The following is a 24,513-nucleotide window of genomic DNA, read 5'->3' as shown; positions in this document are numbered from 1 at the left end:
GGGCCTCCTTCCCTGAACCCCCAAGGAAGGACACTTCCCGTGCAGAACGTTGCAGAGAGAAAGACCCGGAAGGACCCCTCCCATGCCCGGGACCATCCCTGTGCCACTGAGCTGTGGATGGCACAAGTCAGGTGGCTGTGGGTCTTGCTTTTGCAGCCCTCTGGGCTGGGCGCAGCCACAGGGGGAGGAGCCTGTCGCGGGTATCAGAGCACCTGGACCAGAGCGGTCAGCTGCCTTCATGAGCTAGGAAAACGGAATCACATGGGGGGAAAGAACCCTGGGTCTCCAAAGCTCTTGGGCCCTTCCTGTGGCTCTTTGGGAACACAAGGAAAGCACAAATTTGTTGGAGTAACAACCCTAACATTTATTCTCGCGTGGGGAGTAGGAGGGATAAGGTGTTGATGTACTGTCTCTCTTGCCGGTGGCGTCTTGAGGAGACAGGGCCACTGTTCCTGGTGTGAATCCAGGTCCCTGGAGAGTCATCAGCTGAGAAAGCAAGTCTCATCACCCTAAAGACCTGGCCTCTAGTCCTCTCAAACCTACATCTGCCAGGAAACCCTCTCCGCGATGACCAGAGAAGCTCTCACACTCCTTATGTTAACTCTGAGGTGCTGTAGAGGAGAGGGAGTATGCAAAGCAGGGTTGGGCGGGAAGGCTCTGGGGCTCACAACCTGGCTAGGGGGCGGGGCGTGTCAGGTCAGGTGTTCCCCGAACGTTCGCACTTTCCCTCCTCCCCTCCCTCCCCCTCCCAAGACCCCAGTCACTGACTGGACCAGTCCCTCCCCAGAGTTCAGAGGCATCAGTCCAAGGACAGAACTGCAAGAGTATGGACACAAAACACCAAACAATTTGGGGGTGGGCTCCCAGCCAGTGTGGTGAGAGACGGTCCTGTGTCCAGGGCCATTTCCAGCTCTGAGCAGCAGAGGGCGCTGGGGCCTCTGGGGCAGCTCAGTGTTGGGAAGCGCTTCACCTCATCTCCCTAGAGTCTCAGGGGAGCACAGGCGCGGGGGCGGAGCTTACGGGCAGCCAGGGACAGAGCTCACAGGGAGACTGGAGAGTGATCGGCAGTTTCATTAAAGCCAAGTTAGAGCTGCCTCTAGTGCCTGCGGGAAGTGCAGGAAGGGAGGGGCCTCCAGGAAAGGGCTGGGGACCCAAGTGTCCAGCGCGGAGCACAGCGCACTCAGCTGCGTCCTCTGACACTACCCCACCCTGCGCCTCTGGCCAGCTGCAGACGGGGACCCAGATTTGTGCTTGATCGGGGCTTCGGAGCAGGGCGGTGGCAGAGGCACTCTGGGGCTGTCCTGGAGGCTGCTGGTCCTGGGATCCTCTGTAAAGTACCCATGTCGTCTGGAGAGCCAGGACATGCCGTGGCCCCAGTCTCCCGCCTCCCTGCCGGCGGTGGGGGATCCTCAGACGTGAGTCTGCATCCGCCGCTGCAGGGGTCGGCTGGGGTCGGAGTTCTGGGAAGAGGACTGGGAGTGGTGGGAAGAGGAGGCAGAGGCCTTGCTGGCCTTGTCGAACTGCACGTAGCCGTCCTGCTTGCCGCTGCTGCTGACGCTGCTGTCACACTGCGTGTCCAGGAAGGAGCTGCTGTCGCTGAGGGAGCCCCTCTGGAACTCGCGCTCACAGAGCTCGATGGACGAGCTGCCCATGCCCAGCACGAACCTCTGGCCGTAGTCATAGAGACGGCCCTGGCCGCTCAGGGTGCTGTAGATGTTGGTGAAGGACATGCCCGTGGGCACCCGCTGCTTGCCTGCAGGGCGCAGGTCCGGCTGACAGCTGGACAGTGAGATGGTGGGGGTTGAGTGGTGCTCCTTGAAGGTGTTGACACTGTAGTAGCCATTGGTGGGGTCCTGGGGTAGGGGACAAGAGCAAGAGCAGTGTCACCAGGTGGGGCAGAGATTGCACTGAACTTTCTATGTGGAACCAGTCCTAACTTACCCTGGTGGGGATGAGGAGATACGGGAGGAGGGGGCTGCAGCAGAGAAATGGGTGAGGGAGCATGTGGAAGGGTTACCCTGGTGGGGACACCAAGGGTGTCAGGCATTCAGGTGGCAGCTGGGAGGGGAGGGAGCCAAAAGGAGGGAAGCAGGGGCCTCTCCGTGGGTGTGTTTAGTTATCAGCACAATTCGAGGTCATTTGAGAACCAGACTGTGTTCATTGTTTTTGCCCAGGACACAGATACTTCGTTTTCAAGTGTATCAGTGAAAAGGCTGTGGGCCAGGAGCCTGTGGGAGCTCGACCCTAACTCTGCTGCCTCCTTAGTGTGGTGGTGAGGCAGCAGGTGGGTTTGCAAGGGAGGGACCCACTTTAGGGAGAGGCTAGGCACCTGTCCCCAGAGTGGCCTCTGGCCTCTCTTCTATTCACTGTTATTTGTCTGGACACAGGCAGGGCTCGGGCCATCCGAGCTGAAGATCAGAATCCCATCAGGTGGTGCAGCTGGTGGTCATGCCTACCTTCAGGTTCTGAAACTCCTTCTCCTCTTCTTTGAGGACCTCCAGCTGCTTGAGGACTGAGTCTTGCTGGAATTCACCCCGGTCCATCTGCAACCCAAGAATGGCTGCTCAGGGAGCAGGAGGTGCACTAAGCGCCCACTTCCCCCAAGAAAAAGTAGGAGAAACCAACTTGAAAGAAGCTTGCTGTCTCTGCCTCCCCTCCCCCACCTCCACTGCCTGGCCGGCAGGAGGCAGGTGAAGGAGCAGGAGGAGATTTCAGGTCTTGTGTTGCTCCCCGACCTCTGTCCACCTCTTTCCGGAGAGACAAGGAGAGACAGGGAAGGGGGGTGTGTGGGCGAGAGGCAGGACTCCGAGATCCAACTTACTCCCCTTGGGCTAGGGGGCCACCTACAGAGCTCTCACTTGGCTGATTCATTTCAATCCCTTGACCATTGACTGTAGCAGTCCCCAACCTTTCTGGCATCAGGGACCATTTTCATGGAAGACAATTTTCCACAGATTGGGTCGGGGGAGGGTGGTTTTGAGATGATTCGAGCACATTACATTTAAGCTCATTTAAGCTCATGCCGGGTGGCCGGGTTCCTAACAGCCCCGAACAGGTGGTTGCTGGCCTGCAGCCCTGAGCTTGGGGACCCTGATTTACTGGATTTCAGGTCGGGCACCACACTGTCTTAAGGGCCAGGCCTGCACACATTAAGATACAGCTGTTCCCATCAGGGCGGTGGATCTGTTGATAAATGATTGCAGAACCTAGACCACTGGGCAAGGGGTGGGGCCCTAGCAGAGAGCACGTCACCCAGCGCCTGGCTCAGTGAAGGGTTACGAAGGGGTCACAGTGAACCACGGGGACCCCAGGCCACATGGCAGTGACTGAGATGTCCTGATCTTCCTCAACAGAGACCGAAGAGCTCCAGAGAAGGATCACTTCTTGTTTCTCTTGGGGTCCGCAGCGCACCTGGTGCAGCGCCTTCAGTGCCGCAGCCACTGATCAAAGAGCCTTTCGGGATGGAATGTTTAATTTTTTTTTAAATTAATTCTTTGATGTCCCAGTGTCTAGTGCACTGCTGGGTCTACACACAGTTAGCGTGGGTACAAATGTTACGATTGTGTTGGGCGAGTGCACCAAGTGGTGCAGCTCTAAGTTTCTGAGAATTAAGACGACTACTAAACCGAGGTGAAAGATAAAGCACGCCCCGCACACAATGGGGGTATTAATTAGCCTGAACACTCGCAGGGGTGCTGCCCTGCGGCTTGCAGCTGCTTTGCTCGTGTCCTTTCTGCACATGGCGTGACCCAGGCCAGATTCCCACGCACTCTCCGGGCTGAGCTGTGACGATGCTTGTCCCTTGCGACTCACCTCCCTGGGGCCCCGTGGCATCAGCCAGAGAACTTCCACCCTGTCACCCCTGCACTGATGCTGCTTTTGTCATTCCCCAGGAAGTGCCCTGGGTCTGCCTGGATGGCAGGTCTCCTTCACCAGGTCCCACTGTCACGCCCGGCTCTCCTCTGAGTGGGGCTGTAGTGGGACTGGGGTGAAAGGCAGTGGGGGACCGACAGGCACCCCAGGGGAGGCTTAGCCACAGATCCCTCAGCAGGTCCCTCTGTGGAGTTGTCCTCCCCCCATCCCTCTCTTAGCTGACTACTGAGCGACCCCCACTCCCACCGAGGGTTTGGGCTGGGGGGTGTGGAGACGGGCTGAGGCAGCCGGAGCATTCCAGTGGAAAGGAATGCGGGCCCCATTTGGGACAAAGGACAGGCCGGGAACGCCACAGGGATTTGTTGAAGCTCCTCTGCATTGTTCCCTCTCAGGTCCAGGCTGCAGTCTCCTTCCTGGGAATACTAAATGCCCTACTGTGTCCGGCCTTAGGTTAGCCCTGGGGAAGTAAGCACACTGGCATAGATTCTCAGGAGCCCAACCTTTGCCCCAGGGGACTCTGGGATCACTGGGAGGCTGACAAGTAACTTGAGCAAGGCACAGTAAGGGAGAAACACGCGGTGTTTGGGGAGAGCACAGAAAATCGTGGAGGAGGTGATGTTTGAGTGGATTCTTGTAGGAGAACATGGCAGTCAACGGACAGCTTCAACAGGCAGAGGGAGTCCCTGGCGCAGAGCCTCTGAGGTCTGCAGGACCGGAAGGCTGGGAACTGCAGTTCTCCGGGGTGTCTGCGGGTCTGCAGGGCCCCAGGCATTTGGTAGGATGGCAGATGCCTCAGGGTGAGGAGCCTGCTGACATGTTCAGTCGGTCCTGGACTTTGTCCAGCAGGCATGGAGTGCCCCCGGGGGTTACCATATTTTTTGGACCATAAGACTCACCTAGGTTTTAGAGGAGGAAAATAGGAAAAAAATTTGAAGCAAAAAATGTGGCAAAATACTTAATACCACAAATAACATAATATTTCAGCAATGTAAATGTAAACAGAACTCAACAGCAGCATTAACAACCATTATTCCTCCCAAATTTGGTGGGGGGGGGAAGAATGTGTCTTATAGTCTGAAAAATATGGTGTGTGTAGCCACAGGGTCAGATCCGTGTTTTAGAGCTGAGGCAGGATCGGAAGAGGCTAGGAAAATGCCTGAGCAAGTGGAATGCGGAGACCGAGACAAGATAATTAAATAAGGCCAAATAATTTGAGCAACTTACAGCCGGCGAGTGTATTGCAAGACCTTATCTTCCCCGACCAAGGACACTTGAGAGCAAATGGTTTATACCTCTCTTCCCTAACGAGAGAAGATGTAGCTTAAATCACCCCGGTCAGGGCGAGAGAGAACAGAGACCCAATTAATGTCATAATGCCAGCTGACCCCAAGACAGATGAAGTCAAGGGAACAAGTAACAAAAACCTGATTAGAGTCAGACAGACCCAAGATAAAAAAGGAAAGGAGTAAAGCGGACCAAAGAATAATGCCAAACTCATGTGTGCGTTCATTTTGACGCATCGCATGTTAAAAACGCACCTGGAAAGCTGGTGGATAGTTTGCTGGGACCCTCCCCTAAGATTCTCGCCCGCAGATGAAAGATAACCCTCAAGACCGACTCAAGATAACCCTCAGTGCAGGCTGTCTCTGGGTGCCCTTCTTGGGTGTGGACTTTTTACTTATAAACTCTAAGGGTCACCGTGAGACTGGTAGCCAGGGGAGCAGTGGGCAGCAGTGGCTCCCCCCGGGCTCACCCCCTGAACCCGTCTCCAGGGCCCCCTTTCTCTGACTTTGCCCAGGGAGCTGGCAGCAGCCCCGCCGTGGCTCACTGTTCCCCTATAGCGTTTCCAGGGAGTCAAAGCAGAGCACCGCCTGGGCTCTCCCATTGCCTCTTCTCCCCTAAGCCCTCCCTTTGTGTCATTGCCCAGCTTTAACAAACACACTCCCAAAACCACCTGGACTCGCGGTGTGAAATCTTCCCTGCACGAAGTCAAGGACCCACGCAATACAGGCTGGCTTGAGGGAGACACGCTCCAGGCCATTCCCTGTCTGGGGACAGAAGGGCCCTTTTGGGGGGCTCTGGAGGGGGGCACTGAGTACAGTGGTGAGAAAACAGAATGTTGAGACCACTGAGGGGGCTGCTGGGACTGCCCAGGGAGCCACAGCGAGGCCCGAGCCAGCAGCCTAACAGCAGGGTACAGGCAAGGGCGCCCATTGGAGGGATCTTTTGAAATGGAATCAACTGGAACATCAATTGGATAGAAAAAGAGCAGCTGAGGGAACAGTCAGCTTAGTGCTCTAAGCCTTGGTGGGTGTCCACCAGGGACAGGGGGGCTCTGGGATGGACGAGGACATGGGGGATTTGTGAGCGACACAAGCAGCTCCCGAGGCTGAAGAGCTCTCGGCGCTCCACAGGCTGCTCGGGGTTTGCCAGCTGGCCCTGCGTGCTCCCCCTCCCACCCCGGTTCCCCCGAGGAGGAGACTGAGGCACCGGGCGGCCCATGCTCTTCCCCCGCCTCCACGTGTCTCCCCTGGAGTTTCCCAGCGGTGTTTCAGCCTTCGGTTTGCACAGCCGGCTGCAAGAGCGGGAGAAGCAATGATTGGCTTACAGTGAGCGAGTCAGTTCTGGAAGAGGAACTTTTGACTCTTGCAGACTTTTGGGGGGACATTGAGACATGGGGTACACATTGAATATGTGCAATATCTGTGGGTGTGGGTGTAGTAGTACGGCTACTGGTGCATGCCTGCTCTCCCTCCCGAAAGGTGAGGCTCTCTGAAAGCTGGGGCTGCATTTAGGAGTCTTTGGGTCTCGAGGACACCAAGTGCAACAGAGCAGACACGCGGGGAGTCTTTGCAGGTTGAGAGCAGGGTCCTGGCCTGTGCTGGGGGAAGGGCCGTCCGGGCTGATGCTCCGCTGCTCAGGAGCACCTAGGGCCCCAGGAGGCTTCCAGCCCGGGGCCTGCAGGGCACGGAGGGTGGGTGGGGTGTGCAAGACAGCGCTCTCACCATCAGCTGCTTGATGGTGGGGTGGTCCTCTGCCTCCCGGCCGGAGGCGGGCTCCTTGTGGACGATCTCCACGCGGATATCGTTCTTGGCTGACACGACGCCTTTGAGATCTGGACACAAAATAGGAACGTGTGGGTGACGGACTCAGTCTGTGCGCTCAGGCACTAGGGTCCCAGGTGTCGCGCTCCCACACCCCCATCACCCTCAGGTTTAGCCTCCAGCCCCTGAACTCCGCAGCCGGCCCCCGCACCAACAGAACAGCGGTCTGGACACCCCAAGGGCTGCGAAGCCCTCAGACGTTGCCCTGGGCTCTGGGCGGCAGGCACCTCAGCCTGCCGCTGCCACACCCGGGGCCTAAGAGGTGGTCCTCATCGATTCGTCCACCTTACAGAGCTGGGTCCTCCACGCCACTGCACCTCCACTTCCTTCTGGAAGTCTCCTCTGACCCACCATGCCAGGCTCTGATCTCTCCATTCAGAGAGTCGCAAACCTGATCATTAGAAAGGCCCTCAGTGGGCAACCTCCCACCCAAAGCCGAAACCTTCCCGGCATGGCGGCTGGCGGGGGTCAGGGGGAGCAGACCCTGTATCAGCGCCTCCGTGTCAGAGACTCGGCCATGCCTGGAGGGGGCGGCCACGTGATAGTTGGAGAGTCGTTAGAAAATTCTGGCTAAGATCCGCTCCCCACAGTTTTCACGGAGAGGGTGGTGAGGGAGGCCCCGAGACCACGTGGCTGGGGGAGTTGAGGCCACTTAGCTTAGAGCGGAGCAGGCGTAAGGGGGACCCCCAGCTTTCTTCCACGCTGAGGGCTGCCCTGTGGGGGAGGGGCGGGCTGGCTCTGACGATCCCTTCTGTGCCTCGTGCTCACAGCGCAGGGTGTTAAAGCCGTGTGGGGCAGCAGGAGTCCTGCCCTCCCGTCCCCCGCTCTTACACGGGAGCAGACCGAGGCGGGGGTAGGTGCCGCCCGCCCAAGCTCATGTGTGGCAGGAGGGGGGCCGGAGGGCTGCGCCCCCTTGTTCCCACCCTGCTCTGCCGTCCCTTTCACCCGCCTGTGTGTGTCTGCCACCCCTCACGTCAGCGCTGTGCCCAGGACGGAAACTCGAGGTGAACGTAACCTTCACGAGCTCATAAACACAAAGGTTTTATTGCTAATGACTAAAGACCTTTAGAAGTCTGCACAGAGCGATTCCTTGAATGCTCTTTTTTGTTTCTGATGCGTGGGTAACCTGCTTTTCTGGTTGGACTCACGGGTGCTTGAGGGGAAGGATGGACACCCCCCACCCCGAGATTTCTGCAGAGCTCTATACGGCTACCGGTGTTCAGCCCACAGTGCTGGCGAACTGCCCTGCCGGCTGATGCTGTGTTCAGGCCCGTTTGCCCTCGGCTGAGCGCCCACTGTGCGCCAGATGCTGCCGAGTGCTGCCCAGACAGAGGTGCCTGCAACCCAGCCCGCCGGCAGCTCACCGCAACGGCAGGTCCTGCTCGCTGCACCCTCGACCCCGTGCACTCGCTCTCAGGGCAGTCTAGGCCTGGCCCCCTCTCTGCCCCCTCCCTGAGACCCCTGGGCTCCCTCCCGTACTTCTCTGGGAGCGGGCGCAGCAGAAGGCCACAATGGTTGCCATGAGGACGAGGAAGGCCACACCGGCGCCCACGGCCACCCCGATGATGACGGCCATCGGCACGGACTCTGTGGGAGAGAAGCAGGCACAGCTGACCCCCGGCGTCCGAGGGCCTGCTCTCCCCCAGGGCCTCCCCTGTTCCCGCGGGTGCGGCCTCTGCCAAGCTGGGGCCGGAGCCCTGCACTCAGGCCCCACGGGGAAGCCTGTGGGGGCGCTGGGCAGGCACAGGCAGGCTCCAGCAGGGTCGGCTGGGGTGGGACGGGGGTGGGGAGAGGGTGGGAGGCAGACGCCCAGCGGTGGTGGTGGGAAGGGAGGCAGGCCACACAGGAGGGGGGGAGGTGCGGGTGGGGGTGGGGGGAAACAAGGGCCATGAGAGGCCGGGCTGGGCCCATGCAGCTCTCTCGGGTGTTAAGCCAGGAAGAGTGTATCAGGCAGTGGCTGGAGAGTCCTAAGTCCTGGCTTTTCTTCCCCTGTGGCCACTGCCCTTGTCTGTTTGGTTTGTGTTGACCTTCTCAGGTGCAAGAGGTGAGGCCTGGACAGCCAGCTTCGAGGGTTCTCGGGGCCTACTGGGTACCTGATGCTGTGGGTGCTGGAGGCCCAGGTCTCAGGGGCCAGGGGAGCAGGATCACAGCTCCGTCATCTTTAAGGAGAGATGCCCCCTTTCCGTACCCCACCCCACCCCAGTCCTGCTCCTTCCTCTGCAGGCCAGACCTCTGGGCACCCAGGCAGGCTTTCTCGAGGGGCCTGGAACTTCAGCCAGGGGAAGCCTCACCCCTCGCCGAGTGTCTGTGGCCTGTGGCTGCCCAGCCCAGGAGGAATGGGGACGGGAGGGTGATGTCGGGGCGGGGGAGGGGCTGCCCTCCTGGATGGCCCTGACCTCTCTGTGGCTGCACATGGGACTGAGGGTGTGATTTGGGGCTTGGATAGTCCGTCTGGAACTGAACTTGAGAACACGGTGGCACAGAGACCGGAGGGCCCACTGAGCCCACAGCTCTCACAGCTAGAAACACTGAGGTCCAGAGAAGTCAAGTGACTTGGTCAAGGACACACAGCTTCAGCAGACCCAGGGCAAATCTAGGTCCCCTCACATCCAGCCTCCCGCCACCCACTGCGGTGCTGCCCAGCTCTGCACACCCCAGACTCTGCCTCTTCTGAGCCGCTGATCTCACTTCTCTCATCCGAGGATGGGAAGAAGGCAGGGCCACCCTGGCTGTGGTATGGGGGGGCAGGAGGGTGAGTGTGGGGAACGGCCTCAGAGCTGAGCCCTGCACCCGCCCCGCTCCGTCTCTGCCCCTGCGTCTAGGTGAAGGGAGCAGGGGCTCCGCCTGCATGCCTGCGCCTCACCCCTCAGTGTGGGTGACATCTAGGTGTTGGGCTTGAACTGGAAGGAGAAGGTGCCTGCGGGTGGACAGTGTCGGTGGCTAGGCTGGCAGCTTCCTCCCAGTCCAGGGCCTGCCTGCCAGTGGCCGGGCCACTGAGAGTGGCAGGGGAGGTGGTGGGGACCAGGTGGGTGCGGCAGCCGTCAGGGACCACAGACCGAGGCCCTCGGTTGGTCTCAGCAGCCAGGAGTGAAGGGACCCGACTCCTGCTTTGTGACCCTGCTGTGACAGGGCGATGCTTGTGTCTCCAGTTTCAGCCCCGTCAGGAATGGAAAACTGCTTAGGAAGCTCATCGGCTCTATGCTCTTGAACTTTATTAATTTGGGTTTGATTTTGGTTCTTCTCGGGTTCCTAGTAAGTTTCCTGGGAGAACTCGGCCCTGTCTCAGCGGCGCTCAGATGGCCGTGGGGGTTCCTCAGCCTCTCTGGGCCGCCCTCCCCCGGGGTCTCACCGGAAAACCAGAGGGCCGAGGAATCGAGGAAGCGGTATTCTGCCTCTGGCCTCCTGCGAGTCCACCTGCCCCGAGGATGCTGACAGCTGGGGGGCACCATCTAGTCTGCAGCAGGTGAACGGGGGCTGGAGAGGGTCTGACGGGACCCGGGACCCCTGGGGTGGCATTCCTCTCTGGCCTGCCCGCTTCCCCAGCCCGCCTGCCTGCTGTCCTCCTCTGGAGAGAGCACGCTCAGGGGTCCCCTGGCGAGAGAGGGGCTGGAGGGGAGAGCCGTCCACCAGTTCAGCCTCCTCTCCATCCAAGGAAGTGGACTGGGCATGGGGAGTCCCAGCCAGTCAGGGATCAGGGACCTCTGGGCCAGTGTGACCAGACATGCGTGAGGGGGGAGCAGGTGGGAGACGCCGCCCCCGGCCCCAGGAAGGGCTCTGCGGGGCCTCGGGGGCAGGACAGCGGGAGGCTGGCCATGGTTGCTTCCGAGAACCTGCCTGTACCCCCTGAAGCTCACTGAAGGAGCGGACCGGCCCTAGCTCCTCTTGGACCCGTGCGGCAGGGGGACTAGGGCAGAGGAACCCCCACCCCCATCTTCCGCGTGTCCTCGGTCAGGTTTTGCAACGACCCGATTCTCTCGTCTGGGTTTCTGCTTGGAGGGCGGGGGCCGCTGTTTCTTGTGGGGCCCAAGACAGAGCAGCTCAACCCCGGGAATGTGAGGACCACTCGGCTGCCAGGCGCCGCAGGAAAGGGAGGCACTGCCCGTAGCCTCAGCGGGTGGTGGGATGGCAGTGCCCTGGAAGCAGGGGTGGGGGGGTGCGGGGAGGAGGCAGCCATGAGAAAGCATGGATCGGCATGGATTGATTATGCAGGCCACAGCTGGGGCTGGAGGCCCGGCCCGGGAAGCCATCGCCAAGCTGGTGATGATGTTGAGAAGCTGGAAGAGTCAGGAGGAAACAGAGGGAGGCCAGGCTGCGGGCAGCTGCCCCGGAGGGGAGGAGCCGGGGCCTGGAAGGGAAGGGATGAGAGGAGCAGAGCAGGGAAACAGGAGCCCGGTCCCTGGCTGCAAGGAGCCCGCGGGCTCTGGCGGCAGTGAGGTGGAGACAGGCCGGGCCGAGACCCAGGCGACGCAGGCGGGGAAGCCCTGTGCCTGATGCGCTGACTGCACTGAGCCCGCAGACGGGGGAGGGCAGAGAAGTTAGCGGCCTGCACAGGCCTCCCTTCCCCCTCTGCAGGGCCCTCCCCCGATAGCCCTGCGGTCCCTTCCCCCAGCCCAGGGAGCTCTCAAGTCTCCTTCCGTACCTGCTTCCAGCCCGGCTCCCGACTTCATTTCCGAACCTGTTTGGGAATAAAGCAAGCGTCCACAGCCAGGGCCTGGCTGGCCAGGGCGGGGCGGGACTGGGGTGGGGGGCTCCCTCCTCAGTCCTGTCTCGGAACTGCCCATTAGACCCAGGCTGTGCCAACTGAACTTGGAGAGGTTTGGAGACTCCCGGGGCAAGGGACCGGAGAGAGAGGTCAGGCTGGGGTGGGAGGTGGGGGGAGAGCACTGAGAGGAGAGCATGGGGGGTGGGGGCACCAGGGGGAAGACATGGAGGGGAGCAACGGGGGACTGGAGGTTTGGGATGATGTGTGGATGATTTTATGCAAATTATGGGCAAAGCATTATGCGAAGCAGCACCTATTAGGGAAGAGGTGTTGGGAGACCCTGTGTGGTCCCTGGGGTGGCCTTGAGGCCTGAGGGCCCAGTGGGGAGCACCTGCTTGGCCCAGAGCCTTTGCCAGGGCCTGATGGCTTGTGGGTGGTCTTCGTTTTGGAGGGATCAGAGAGTGCCTGGGCTGAGGCCCCCCAGGAACCCTGGCAAAGGGGTGAGGCCTGCAGCCCCTTTTAGGACCCGGTGTGCTGCCGGGGCCTGAGCTTCTCTGGACCCCACTCTGTGCATCCCCCAGGCTCCCCGCTCTCTGGTCTGTGTGAGACCTTTGAGTAGGGACTGGAGGTCATGACCATGAGCTGGGCAGCCTGCACCCGGGGTCACAGTGGGATGAGCCTTCCCCTAGCTCCTCCTTCTCCCTTGCCTTCCTTCTCCACTCAGCCCTCTGCCTAGAGCAGACACCTGGACCATGTGTCTCCCCCATCCTGGGGGCACTGCAGAGGGTTTTAGCCTGCCCTTCACCCCACCCCCAGTGGTTGGGGCAGCTCAGGAGCTTCCCTTTAGCTCAGCTTGGGTGCCTCTGGGGGGCTTCTGGGTGTCTGGGCTGGCTGGTTGTGGTAACTGGATCAGCCATGTTTCCCAGCAGGTCCGTCCGAGGGGGTCCCTGCGTCCCGCCCAGGGCCCTGGCTGCCTCTCTGCAGGTCACCCACCCCCGAGGGCACTGTGGCCAGACCAGGGCCCCCCAGGGAAACGCCGAGCGCAGGCAAGCCAGGGCCTTCAGGTGTGGGCGTTTCATCGTGGCAATGCACTTGGCTCACTCTTGTGGCCCCTCCTCTGAAACATCACCTTGAAGGGCCAGTTCCCCAGCAGCTTTTCCTTCCTGGTGCCCCATAGCACCCCTGGCCTCAGGGGTGCTGGGACGAGGAGGGCCACTTCCTGGACCTGCCCAAGGCTGTGCGGCCAGTGGCAGGAGCACTGTGACCTGTCCTTGGGCCCCACCCTACCCAGAGCCTTCACTAGGCGTGCCGCCCCCTCAGGACACTGGACGACCTTGCCTGGGCCCCACCTTGCTCCTTGAGCCGGATGATCTCGGTGTCGGAGCCGAAGCTGTTCCAGGCGGTGCAGTTGTAGATGGTCTGGAAGTCGGCCCGCACGATGTTGCTGATGGTCAGGGTGGAGATGACACCCTCCTCCGTGCTGACCGTCTCCACTGTGTAGCGCCCCGACGTCCCCGACTCCAGCACGTTCTCCTTCCACGACCAGGCCTGCCCGGGGGGCCAGAATTAGGAGGAGACCCCACCTCGGCCACCCACACGGGGACCACCGTGCCACCTCGCGCCCCAGGGCCGACGCTGCCAGGCTCATTGGCACGCTTGCCGCCACCAGCACAGGCGCACTCAACACAGGGACATGCACATCCCAGCACTCACCCTAACTGTGCCCACACTATGCCTGCCAGGCCACAAACACGGGTACACACACATTCATGCATATACATGCATCCCAACACACCACAAATGTGCACACACCACACACAAACACACTCCACCACCCATGCACACAGAGCACCACTCCACATGGTGCCAGTGTGTGTGTGCACCTGTACACATGCACACCACACCATTCGTATGCACGTACCACACCATGTGTGTACACACACCACACCATGTGTGCACACACACCACGTGCACACACCACGTGTACATGCACACACCACACCACGTGCACACACATACCACACCGCGTGCACATACACCAAACCACATGCACATATACCATACCATGTGTGTACACACACCACACCACATGTGCACGCACACACCACTACATGTATGCACACAGAGGCGGTGCCACCTCTGGAGGGCATTTCCCGGGTGAGATGGGGCCCTCACATGGGTCTGCAGGGGAGCATCTTTCCAGGCAAGCATGAGACCCCGTGACAGGGACCGGGCCCCCACCCCCTGCACTGGCTGGCCTGTGCCAATGTCTCCCCGGGACACTCCAGCCAGCTGGGCGCTGGAAGAGGAGGACCTGCCCAGAGAGGCTGCATCCAGTCTTGTTACTGTTCTGTCTTGTCCACACAAAGGTACATTCTGAGAGTTGTTTGTGGCCACCTTTACTCTATCGTAGATTCTAAGGACGCTGGCTGGCTTTTCCCCAGAGCTGGTTCGCAGGTGCCGGAGGCCCCTCGCACACTAGGCAGGCAGGATGGGGCCAGGGGCGTCCTGACTGAGCCCTCCTGATGCTCCGCTGGCGGGCCACGCCGGGCATTGCAGAAGGCACGGCAGCACCCTGGCCTCTAGTCACTAGGGCCAGCAGCATCCCCAGATGTGACAACAGAGACATCTCCAGAGATGCCAAATGTCCCCCAGGGCCAGAGTCACCCTGTGAGACCCTCTGGCCTGAAGCGAGGGATCTGGGATGAGGGAGATCCTGTGACTGTGCTCAGGAGTGAGAGACACTCACGTCATTGGAAAAATTAAAGAGGGACGGGCACCGGGGTGGTGTAGGTGTTAGTTCTGTGTGTGTGAATGCTTGCAGTTTCTGTGTGACTCCTTCAGGTAGTGCATCAGCTGAATGCCTGGGGAAGCATGCACCAGCAATAATGCTCTAGGGATACCTCGTGGACAGGGTGGCATCCTGATTTTGGGCGGCCTCGGCCTCCCAGCCCCGGGCACCCCCACGCCCTCCCTGGCACACCTGGACCCTGAAAGGCAGAACTGCCCCTCGGAGTTGGCCCGGGACATCTTCTAGCAGGACTGTCCCAAGCATTGGGGCCAACTAATAATAATATCAGCCCCTCCCCCCAGTGCTGCCCGACGTCCACCTCTCCTGGTTTTCATGCCAGGCTTCCACCAGCCTCAGGTGGCTGGGGCGGAAGGCTCCCTCCACAGATGTGATACCTTGGAAGGTGCAGTGTGAGCAATCAGGTGGCCTTGGCTGCACTACCTGGAGATCAGCATTCTGAGCAGGGGATGGGGACGGAAGGGCACTTTGGAGGGAAAAACGTGATTACGCTCGATGAGTGCGGCAGCCTGCATTCTCCGTGGCCGGAGGCCTGGGGGTGCTCTGGGAGGCACGGAAAGGGGCTTGCCCACCATCAACTGCACTCTGAGTAGGATTTTGCAAAGCTTTGTCTGGCCTTGCACCCAGGGAAATGGAGAAATAGTGTACCTTTCTCTTTCTTCCGTTCCCTTCACTTGCTCCTCTGCTCTCAGGATGCAGAATTCTGTTACACTCTCAATGCTAGTGCCCAGCTCAACGGCAGAGACGCATTAAAAACACTAGCAGACGGCCCCGGCCGGGTGGCTCAGTTGGTTGGAGCACCATGTCATGCACCAAAAGATTGCGGGTTTGATTCCCAGCCACGACACATGCCTAGGTTAAGGGTTCGATCCTCACTCAGGGCATATCTGAGAGGCAACCAATCTATGTTTCTCTCTCACATCGATATTTTTTTCTCTCTCCCCTCCTTCCTCTCTCAAATCAGTAAACATATCCTTGGGTGAAGATAAAAAAATACACTTGCAGACAAACCCTGGCATACAGCCTGCTCTGAAAAAGGAGACTGCTTGTGATTTTCGTCTTCATGATGGCTTTCTGAGAGAGCAAGCGGGAATCATTCCCGGCCAAGGAAGGGAAGCCTGAGGCGAGTGCTGCCTTCCCGCGGCCCCACAGCGGCGGGCGGAGACGCCCGGAGCAGCGCCCCAGGGCCTCCCCCCCGCACTCACTATTCGGTCGGGCGGCGGCGTGCTCCGGATGAAGCACTTGATCTGGCCCTTCTCGCCGTGGAGGGCGTGCTGGGTCTGGGTGCTGGAGATGATGGGGGGTCCTGTTGGGGAAACAGCATCACGTCAGGATTCAGAAGGGCAGGTGCCCCGCTGGGCCCCTCGTGGGGGTGGGGGTGGGGCTCAGGAGCCTGGTCATTGTTTCAGTCACCCAGCAGACACTTCCTGGAGGCTCGTGGGACACGCTGAAGTGCAAGGTGTCACTCGTGAACCTCTTAAGGGATTGTGAGTGGGTGCTTCTAAGTCAGAATGCCCAGAAGACATTGTAGGGGTTCTGAGTGAGTCACCCCAACGTGTGCTCCTGTGGTGTGTGGGTTACTTTGAGCTAAAGGCAACAGAGACTTGCAAGCTCCAGAGAAACTTCTACCTCCCCTTAACTACCGATGAGAATTTAAATTAAGGGCCTTGCCTATAATGAGACATTATCAGAGATAACATTTCGAGCTGTCTGGGTAGCAGGGCAAGCTGCTAATTGCTGAGCACCTGCCTTTCTTGCTGTTTTGTGCTAACCTCCCCCTACAGCTCCGTGGTCCTTGCCTTATCTTTGGCTCAGAATTCCACACCCACCTCGTTTTCCCTTTCTCTCCCTCTCTCAGGTGTGTGGAGGTCTCATTTGTGCATATGCACTTAAGTGGGGCCATTTTCTCTTGTGAATCTGTCACAGATTCATATGATTATTCAACCACCCAAAAGGAGGGGTGAGGGGGAGGGGTGGGGTCTTTCCCTTTCCCCACCACAGGAAAGGTGGCGAGACCGACTTCGGAGGAGGGAGAACAGTTCCACCTGGCCGATGAAGGGACGCTGTATGAAGGAGGGGGTCCACCCGAGAAGAGAGCAGAGGAGCCGAGGGGGAGGAAGGGATAGAGCAGCGCTAACTGATGGGGCACCGCCGCCTTGGCAGGCTGTTCGGTTTCCAGCCATTTTCCCTGATCACCAGTAGAGGGCGCGCTTGCCTAACAAACCCGGTGTCCCGGGCAGGGCTGAGCGTCTAGGGGCGCAAAGACTCGAGCAAGGCTCTTCTCTTCCAGCAGGAGAATCAGCCTGAACAGGTGCGATGCGCTGGGCACGCTCAGAGCCTTCGTCTCACACACGTCTTAGAAGACCCCAGTGGGCCCTAGTAGGCCAGGCCTCCAAAGCTGACCCCAGCATCTTCTCGTCCAGTCTGCGTTTGTGCGTGTTTGCACCTGCTTGTGCACATGTGTGCGTGTGTGTGTGACGTCACAGGGTCCTGGAGTACCTGTCTCAACATTGCATCAGACAGCCGAGCCAGTCTCCCTGAAGTCCAGCAGTGCTTCCCGTCTCCTCTGCCTTTTATCTGCCCTACGTCTTTCCTGCCTGATGCCCACCTGGCAGTGAAAGAGCAGTGGAGGAGTGGCTAGTTCAGTCTTTTGTGCCGCCAGCCTCCTGGCTGGGTGGGCATTGGAAGCAAGGGGTGAAGGCATGGAGGACCCTGCGCCTGCCTGCCAGCCCTTGGGGCAAAGACCATGGCTTAGGTGGCAGGAAACAGGAGCAAGACAGGCAGAGGAAGGGATCCGAGGACAGGTACAATTAGGCCGGGAACAAAACAAAAATCGCTGCAAACATAATTGCTGTTTATTAGCCACCTTAATTAAACCAGATTTGCATTTCTATGAGTAGCTCTCAGGCAAGGGGAAAAAAAACGCTACCGGGAGACACTCAAGTGGCTTTTTGAATTCAGGAGGCAAATGGCTTGGAGCTGGGCGAGGCAGACATGGGGGACCCTGCAGATGGGGGCATCCACACTAGAGGCAGACATGGGGGACCCTGCAGATGGGGGCATCCACACTCGGTTGGCTGAGTGAGTGGGCTGAGCCCTCCAACTCGGTGAAGCATCTGGGCAAAAGGCAGGAGGGCTGGGTGCTTCAGGAGTTTGATGGGGCTTTGTTCTGCCGCTGGACCGGAAGTGATGAGGCCGGAATACCTTTCCCCCTTCACTTCCCAGAAGCCAGGAAGCCCCTGGAGGATTCTCTGGCAAATGAGTCTGTGTTAAAGAGCACCTTAAAAGAAACCAGCAATCAGGATAAGGGTGGATGGGGCTGAGGGGGTCACAGGCAGCAGTAACACAGCTCGCCTCCCCTTCCTGCAGGCCTGGGGCTGAGCCAAAGCAGCTGACTTCTGTGCTCGCAGACCCCTGGAGGGCAATGGCCAGCAGACCCTGCCGGGCGGGGATTTGTTTTGAAGACCGGCCCATCATCCTGGATCCATTCAGGATTGCCAGACCCCTCAGCCTAGCTCTGCCCCATTGCAAAGGGCTGCACCATTCCTCCACCTGTCCTCCAGGTGCCCAGGTGGGCTGGCCAGCTACTCCAGTCGGGCCATTTATTCCACTCCCTGCCTCAGGGCAAGATGACTCTAGTTCAGCAGAAACCAACAGCTTTCTCGCTTTGCTCCCATCCCGTGGGCAATTTCTTCCTGGCGACCTTGGCAGCCTGTGTGGAAGCAGTGGAGGCAGAAAAGGGGGATGGAAGACGGGGGGATGGGAAGCCAGACGCTGGAGGGAGCAGATTAAACCCGGGACAGATGCCAGGGCCCAGGCTGGGGTGTTCCCATCTAAGAGCAATGTCCCTCCAAGCCGTGTACCACCCTGGCCGGGGGGCTCAGTTGGTTGGAGCATCTCCCTGTGCACCATCAAGCTGCAGGTTCCATCACATGCCTCAGTTTCGGATTTGATCCCCATTTGGGGCATGTTTAGGAGAGAGCTGATTTCTCCCTCTCTCTCCCTCTCTCTAAAATCAATACAATCATATCGTTTGGTGAGGATTAAAAAAAAAAAGATATGACTTCCCTCCTCAAGAAACCACTTTAAATTTCTGCTGGGAAACTCCTGAATGTCTAAAGTGACAATGGAATGTCAGTCCCTCCTTTATTCACCCTGGTTACCCTAGAAACAAGGATGCTCCTTTAAAAGCTTCTGGCTTGGAGACCCTGGAGGCCATGTGTGAGTCTGAGGGTCCCCAGGCTGGCGGGGCCTGGGGCCGGGTACCAGAGCCGACTGTGCTCCGGGGCCAGCACTGCCCGGTACCATCCCGGAACTGGCTGCGTTGGGGGGGGTGGGGCGAGACTCTACCAGGGCCTGGCGCCGCCGCCGCAGAGCTGAGAGTCAGACACCAGCTCGGCAGGAAAAGGCTGCAGCCCGTGTTGCCATGGATATGCGGAGGCGCGATCAGATGCTGTTATTTTTAGCCCTGCCGTGCCAATTTATCGGTGGCATCCTAGGGACACACGGGAAAGGCAGACAGGCTCCTGAGTCAGGATTCTGCCCAGGACAGGTGGCCCGTGAGCCCTCAGGGGTCTTGGGTAGGTAACCCTCCCTCTCTGAGGCTGCCACGACCGTGGGGAGAGGACAGCGAAGGAAACTGATGGAGCGGGCAGTAATGGGGACAGCAGAGGGCGTGGCTAAGGGGGAACCACGCTGGTTCGTTTTCCAGCAAAGGGGAGCACAGGAGGGGCTTTCAGAGGGCAGCCTCGGGAGTGGAGAGGAGCCGCCTGGGCGTGTCTCTAGAACTTGGCTCCACCCCTCCCTGGGGCCCTACCAGAGGGAGGTGGGACCAGGGTTGCAAAGGGCCATGGGCACCGCAGATCCCAATTGGGGCACAGGAAACCCAGTGGGAGGAGGAAGCTTGGAAGTGGCAGAGGGACTTGGCCTTGGTGTTTCTCACCCTCTCAAACCAGCACCTTATCACAACGGGGACACTGAGTTTCTGTTCTGGTGCCACAGCCACCTTGGGTCTGACCTGCACTGGGTCCCAGCTTCTCCAGGACCTTCGAGGTCCCATCAGCCTGGCCTGGCCCCAGCCCCGCCCCTTAAAGGCTTTGTGTAACGGCCATCCGGGAGCTCACACCGAGTTCTTGGAGGGAGACGAGAATGTGCTGCTGCGGTGACGATTCTTATTGTGTACAACAGGACACCTCCCCTCCGCTCCAGGGGACCCCTGAACGCCTGGCCTTGTGGGCATGGTGACAGGTGTTCCCAGCTGGGTGGCCCTCGTGCAATGGGAAGAGGCTGATCTGGAGTCCAGAGATGCTCCCTTCAATTCCCACTAGGGCCAAGGTCAAGGCTGAAGGGTGGGTATGGCCTTGGCTGCCCAGTGACCCTCTGACCCTTTTTTCCTGGCCAGGATAAAATTCAGCAGCTACCACTTTGAGGCCTGAGACCCCTTAAGAGATGGAGAAGAAGAGAGGTGGCCAGGAGACTACCCAGGTCCTTCCTCATGTCAGCGCTGGGCTCCGACACAGACTTGACCAGGTGGACCCGCAGTGGGAGGTGATGGCAAGACCCAGAAGAGACAACGGCCCCTTGGGTCACCACTGCCTGGGGCCAAGATGCCTTGGGTTGCTCTCCCTCCCTCCCACCCACCCCCTGCCCCAGCAGGAGTGGCGGGGGCTTACCATTGACAGTCAGGGTCACCTCTCGCTCCCCGGCCCCCACCCGAGGCACCACCGCTCGGCACACGTACTTCCCAGCATCCTCCTGGCGGACGGCTTTGAGGGTCAGGGTCTTTTCATTGCTCAGGACCTGGGCATTTCGGGGAGAATCAGACAGAAAGAGTGGGGACGGGCTCTCCTGGTCTTTCAGAGCCCAAGAGCCCGAGAGGCAGGCCTGGCGGGAGGGGCAGGTTTCCCGGTTCTCTGCAGGACGAGGGCCAGAGCAGACGGCCGACGTTCATTATGGAGCAGCCACGGGCCGGAGCAGCCACGGGTGGGAGCGCCCACGCGCAGAGGAAGGGCCCCGAGTGGCCGAAATGTTACGCTCCGCCACGGCCCTGGGGGTGGGTGCCCAGCGGGAGGAGAGGACTCGCTGGCTGCTCCCCGAGGCGTTCTCATATGGGGAGGGGCTGTCCACCAGCCAGGCCCCGGCTGGCCCAGTGAAATGACCTTACTGCTGACCTCCTTTGAGGGTCCCCGGACCTGCCTTTCAGAGTCATTTACAGCATCCCTTTGGGACGTGGTCCGGGGTGAAAAGAAGACAGACTGCGGCTTCAGGGAGCTACGAGTTGGAATCCCGCAGGGCCCCCGCAGCGGCTCACCTGGGCGGCGGTGGGCAGTCGCCTGTGGGCCCCGGGGCTGCCGCCCTCCCCCCACGGCCTGGCAGCGGGCTCACGGGGCACTACAGCGTCGGGCACGGAGCTGGCCACACCGAGGCCACTTTCTGTTTGCCCCCCCTCCCGCCCGCCTCCCACCCTCTCGTGGGTGGCCCCGAGACAAACTGATGCGCATGAGGGAGCACGCGTGTTTTGGAGGAGGAACACGGAAGCGGAGCAAGGCTGACCCCGAAGGCTGGAGGCGAACTCCGTGTGGGCGCGCTGAAGAGCCTGCCCAGCGCGTTCGTCCCCAGCGCATCAGCGACCACCGAGTTCCCATCGGCTTCTCGGCCGGAGAGCCCGCAGTGGCTGCACGTGTTAAGGGCTGAGGAGCGGGCACGTGTGGGCACCCCTCTCCTCTCTCTGGACCCCTCCTTCCTTCTGCTCTCTGGGGGCCGACCCCCGACATAACAGTGACGGGGCCCTGGGAGGCAGGCCCCTCCCGGCTTGTGGTCCCCCACCCCCCAGAGGCGCCCTGGGCCTGAGCGGGGACTCACCACGCCGGAGCCCCGCTTCATCCAGACGATGGTCAGGGACGGGTTTCCGGTCCAGGAGCAGCTGAAGACGGCGTCCGAGCCCAGGTCCACGAGCAGGGACTGGGGCTCCGCCGTCATCCGGGGCCCGACTGCAGGGTGGAGGGGGGGACGAGACGGCACTCTGGTTGACTGGGAGCTCTGGGGGTGCTTTCTGTGGCTGCTGCCCCCCCCACCCCTGGTCCCCCCAGTTCCTGGGGCCTGTGCCACCTCAGTCCACTCCAGCCCCCTCCCTTACATTTCGGCCACTGCCCCTCCGGGCCTCCCCCCGAGCTCGCCTCCCTCTGGCCTCCCCAGGAAGAGATAGTGCCGCCCTAGGTAGGAAAAGGCTCTCTGGCCCCTGTGCCTGGACAGGCCCGAGGGGCTCTCCCATTGCCTCCCCTCTGTCTGGGCCCTGGAAGTCCCCCTCTGGGGTGCAGGCAGAGGGGCCTTCCTCCCTGGGCCTGGGAGGTCCACGTGTCAGCCTTCAAGTCAGCCGGCCTCTGCCTGAGCTTTCAGGCCCCTCCCAGTGTCCCTGAGATTCCAAATGGAGCCGGCTGGGTGGCTCCTGGGTGGCTCCTGGGTGGCTCCCAGTGTCCCTGCCTCTGCTCTCAGGGATCCTCTCTTCCAGCCCCTCCCACGCCCCTGCTGAGTGCTGGTGAGGTTCATGCAGGCTCCTCTCTGCGTTTCCTCCCCAACCCCCTGCCCCAGTCTCCTGGAGACCAAGAGGGGCCCGAGTGAGTGTGATGGTGAACTTCAGGTGCTGTGTGATAGAGGGCGTGCAGAGAGAGGTTTCAGGGAGTGGAAGAGTGAAATCTGGGGCCAGGAGCCTGGCCGCACCCCTCGCTGTAGACCAGGAGCTTGGGGCTCTCCGTGGAGGCTGTCGGGGCAGAGGGGAGGGGCTGGGGTCCAGAGACTTTGTGAAAGTGCTTTTAAAATGGCAAAGGGCAGTGGAGGCACTAAGGTTTACTGCTGTGAGTGTGTCCAGCTGCCTGTCACCGGGAGGGGTCTGCCAGGCCAGCGGGAGGAGGGGCGGCCGTGAGCCTGGAGCTGGGGGGCAGGCTGGGTGGACTGGCAGCTGATCTGCTAGTAGCCTGGCCTCATTGTGTGGCCGCAGGCCTTCGTCCCCTCCTCTGGGCAGTGGGAACAATGACCGCCCTTGTGGGTGGTTACGAGGGCCACCCCAGGAGGAGGGTTTTTGTCAAGGGCACGGCTTCGTGAGCCCGGGAGGCACTGTGACGTTGTGTGCGGTGGGCCCAGCACCGGCGGCTCCCCTGGCCCTGAGCAGAGACCCCCTGGGCCGCGGCCCCGGAGCCCCCAGACAGCGGCACTCACAGTAGACGTCCACAGTGCGGCTGATGTTGGTGCTGCCCAGGGCGTTGGTCACCTCACAGGAGACGGGCTCGGAGAAGTACGTGTAGTCCACAGCGGTCCGGTACACTTCTCCCGACGCCTCCTTGATGATCTGGCCCCGCTTGGCCCACCTGCAACACAGGCCCCGCAGGCTGCTGTGGCCTCTGGCGGCAAGGATGTCTCCCTGGCCAGCCTGGCCCGGGGAGCTTTCCTCTGGGAGCCAGGAGCCCACGGAGAAAGGAGGCGTGGCCTGGGACAGCCTGGGGCCGCCCCTGTGGGGTCCCTCAGTGGAAGTCTCCGTAGAGGGGTTACTCCCGGGGCTGGGGAGCAGTTGGGGGGCAGGCTTCCGTCTGAGGTCCCCAGGAGGTCAGTGGCGCTGGATGGGTGGGTCACTCTGGAGGGAGGTGGTTTGACTGTGCCGTGGGTCAGCCCCTCTGGCCGGCCAGGCAATGGATAGCCTGATGGTCAGCACCCAGGCAGCTCGTCCACCTGCTCTGAGCTCTGTTGGGGACCCCGTCCAGGGCCACGTTGGAGAGGGAGACGAAGTCCGTGACCTCAGAGGCCAAGGTCTAGTGGCCCGAGCCTGTGCACGCTCGCCTGCCCCGGGAAGCTGGGTTCCAGACGAGGTGAGAGGCTGGTGGGTGGTGTTCGCCAGGGGCTCCGACGGCCCCTCACACTCAGCCCGTTCTCCCAGCTCTCCTGCCCTGACCGCCCCTGACCACTGTCCCCAGAGTCGGGCCCCCTCTCTCCCTTTCAGCCCCTCCCCCACCCCCAGGGATGGCACTTGCTCTTTTTTCTGTCTAGTTTCTCCCTCCTGCCCCGCCTTCGCCCCTTGGAGGCCTGGGCTCCTCCGTCTGTCCTGGTCTGGTCAGGGCGGCAGGAAGAAGGCTGTGCCAACTTCTTTCTTTCTTTTTTAAAGATTTTATTTATTTATTTTTAGAGAGAGGCGGAGGGAAGGAGAGAACCATCAATGTGTGGTTGCCTCTCACACGCCCCATCTGGGGGCCTGGCCTGCAACCCAGGCATGTGCCCTGACTGGGAATCGAACCACTGACCCTTAGGTTCACAGGCTGGCACTCAATCCACTGAGCCGCACTAGCCGGGGCTGTGCCGACATCTTTCGTCAGATGATCTCCCCCCACCCCCAACCCCGAGCCATCAGCACTGACAGAGGGGAGAGGCCGAGGAGCCTTGGGCCTGTCGTGGTCCCGGCCCTGGGACGTGCATCCCTGGACCGGTCCTGCGACCTGTGGGGCACTGCTAGTGGTCTCTGGGGTGTGTCTGGGTGTGTGCGGGCCCAGGGGATTCAAAGCTGCCCCAGGTTTAATTCCACTGTGGACAACACTCGCTTTTTAAAATGACAAAACTGCCTGGCTCTCCCTGCAGCCCCAGGAGCGGCCATCTCCCGGCACCACACGGAGCTCCCAGGCTGGCACCATGCAGTTATTATTATGAATTAACACCGGGTAATTATTAAGAACACGATTAATAATAACAGCTACAGTTTAACAACAGAGCAAACCATGCTCCCTGAGTGCTTAAGGAGCTTCACAACAAACCATTATGAGTTACTCATGAATCACTTCAATTTCTAACTTTAATTTAATGACCGGACTTAATGGGCGCAGCCCCTGCCCGAGGCAGATGAACTCAGTCCTAGACACGTGGCTGGGGACGGGGGTCCAGCCCCTACTCCTTCCACCCTGCCGCGGGGGTCGCTGCAGCACCCCCCGGGGTGGTGGGATGCCCAGGAGCCGGTGGGGCTGGGAGGAGGGAGGGGCCGCTGGGCTCGGCGT

General features: G+C 60.4%; 1 protein-coding gene across 4 annotated transcripts in view; it reads right to left on the bottom strand.

Moving 5' to 3' along the window:
• Positions 1 to 231: 231 nt before the first annotated feature.
• The window catches only part of KIRREL3 (kirre like nephrin family adhesion molecule 3), a 502,887-nt gene continuing 478,605 nt past the window's right edge, over positions 232 to 24,513 (bottom strand). For 3 of the 4 annotated variants that reach the window (XM_045860273.1, XM_045860275.1, XM_045860276.1), the window contains 10 exons: positions 22,700 to 22,848; positions 21,350 to 21,477; positions 20,161 to 20,287; positions 15,694 to 15,794; positions 13,029 to 13,227; positions 11,617 to 11,652; positions 8,457 to 8,564; positions 6,879 to 6,988; positions 2,457 to 2,543; positions 232 to 1,853 (listed from right to left, as the gene is read on the bottom strand). In XM_045860273.1, the coding sequence (XP_045716229.1) occupies positions 1,410 to 1,853; positions 2,457 to 2,543; positions 6,879 to 6,988; positions 8,457 to 8,564; positions 11,617 to 11,652; positions 13,029 to 13,227; positions 15,694 to 15,794; positions 20,161 to 20,287; positions 21,350 to 21,477; positions 22,700 to 22,848 (1,489 nt within the window). In that variant the 3' untranslated portion in view covers positions 232 to 1,409. The remainder of the gene's footprint in view (positions 1,854 to 2,456; positions 2,544 to 6,878; positions 6,989 to 8,456; positions 8,565 to 11,616; positions 11,653 to 13,028; positions 13,228 to 15,693; positions 15,795 to 20,160; positions 20,288 to 21,349; positions 21,478 to 22,699; positions 22,849 to 24,513) is intronic. The other variant, XM_045860274.1, reaches the window with a different exon arrangement.

The sequence above is a fragment of the Phyllostomus hastatus genome, unplaced genomic scaffold (assembly GCF_019186645.2).
Source record: "Phyllostomus hastatus isolate PE091 unplaced genomic scaffold, TTU_PhHast_1.1 phas_scaffold_193, whole genome shotgun sequence".
Taxonomy (NCBI): domain Eukaryota; kingdom Metazoa; phylum Chordata; class Mammalia; order Chiroptera; family Phyllostomidae; genus Phyllostomus; species Phyllostomus hastatus.
This window is presented reverse-complemented; position numbering and strand designations above follow the sequence as displayed.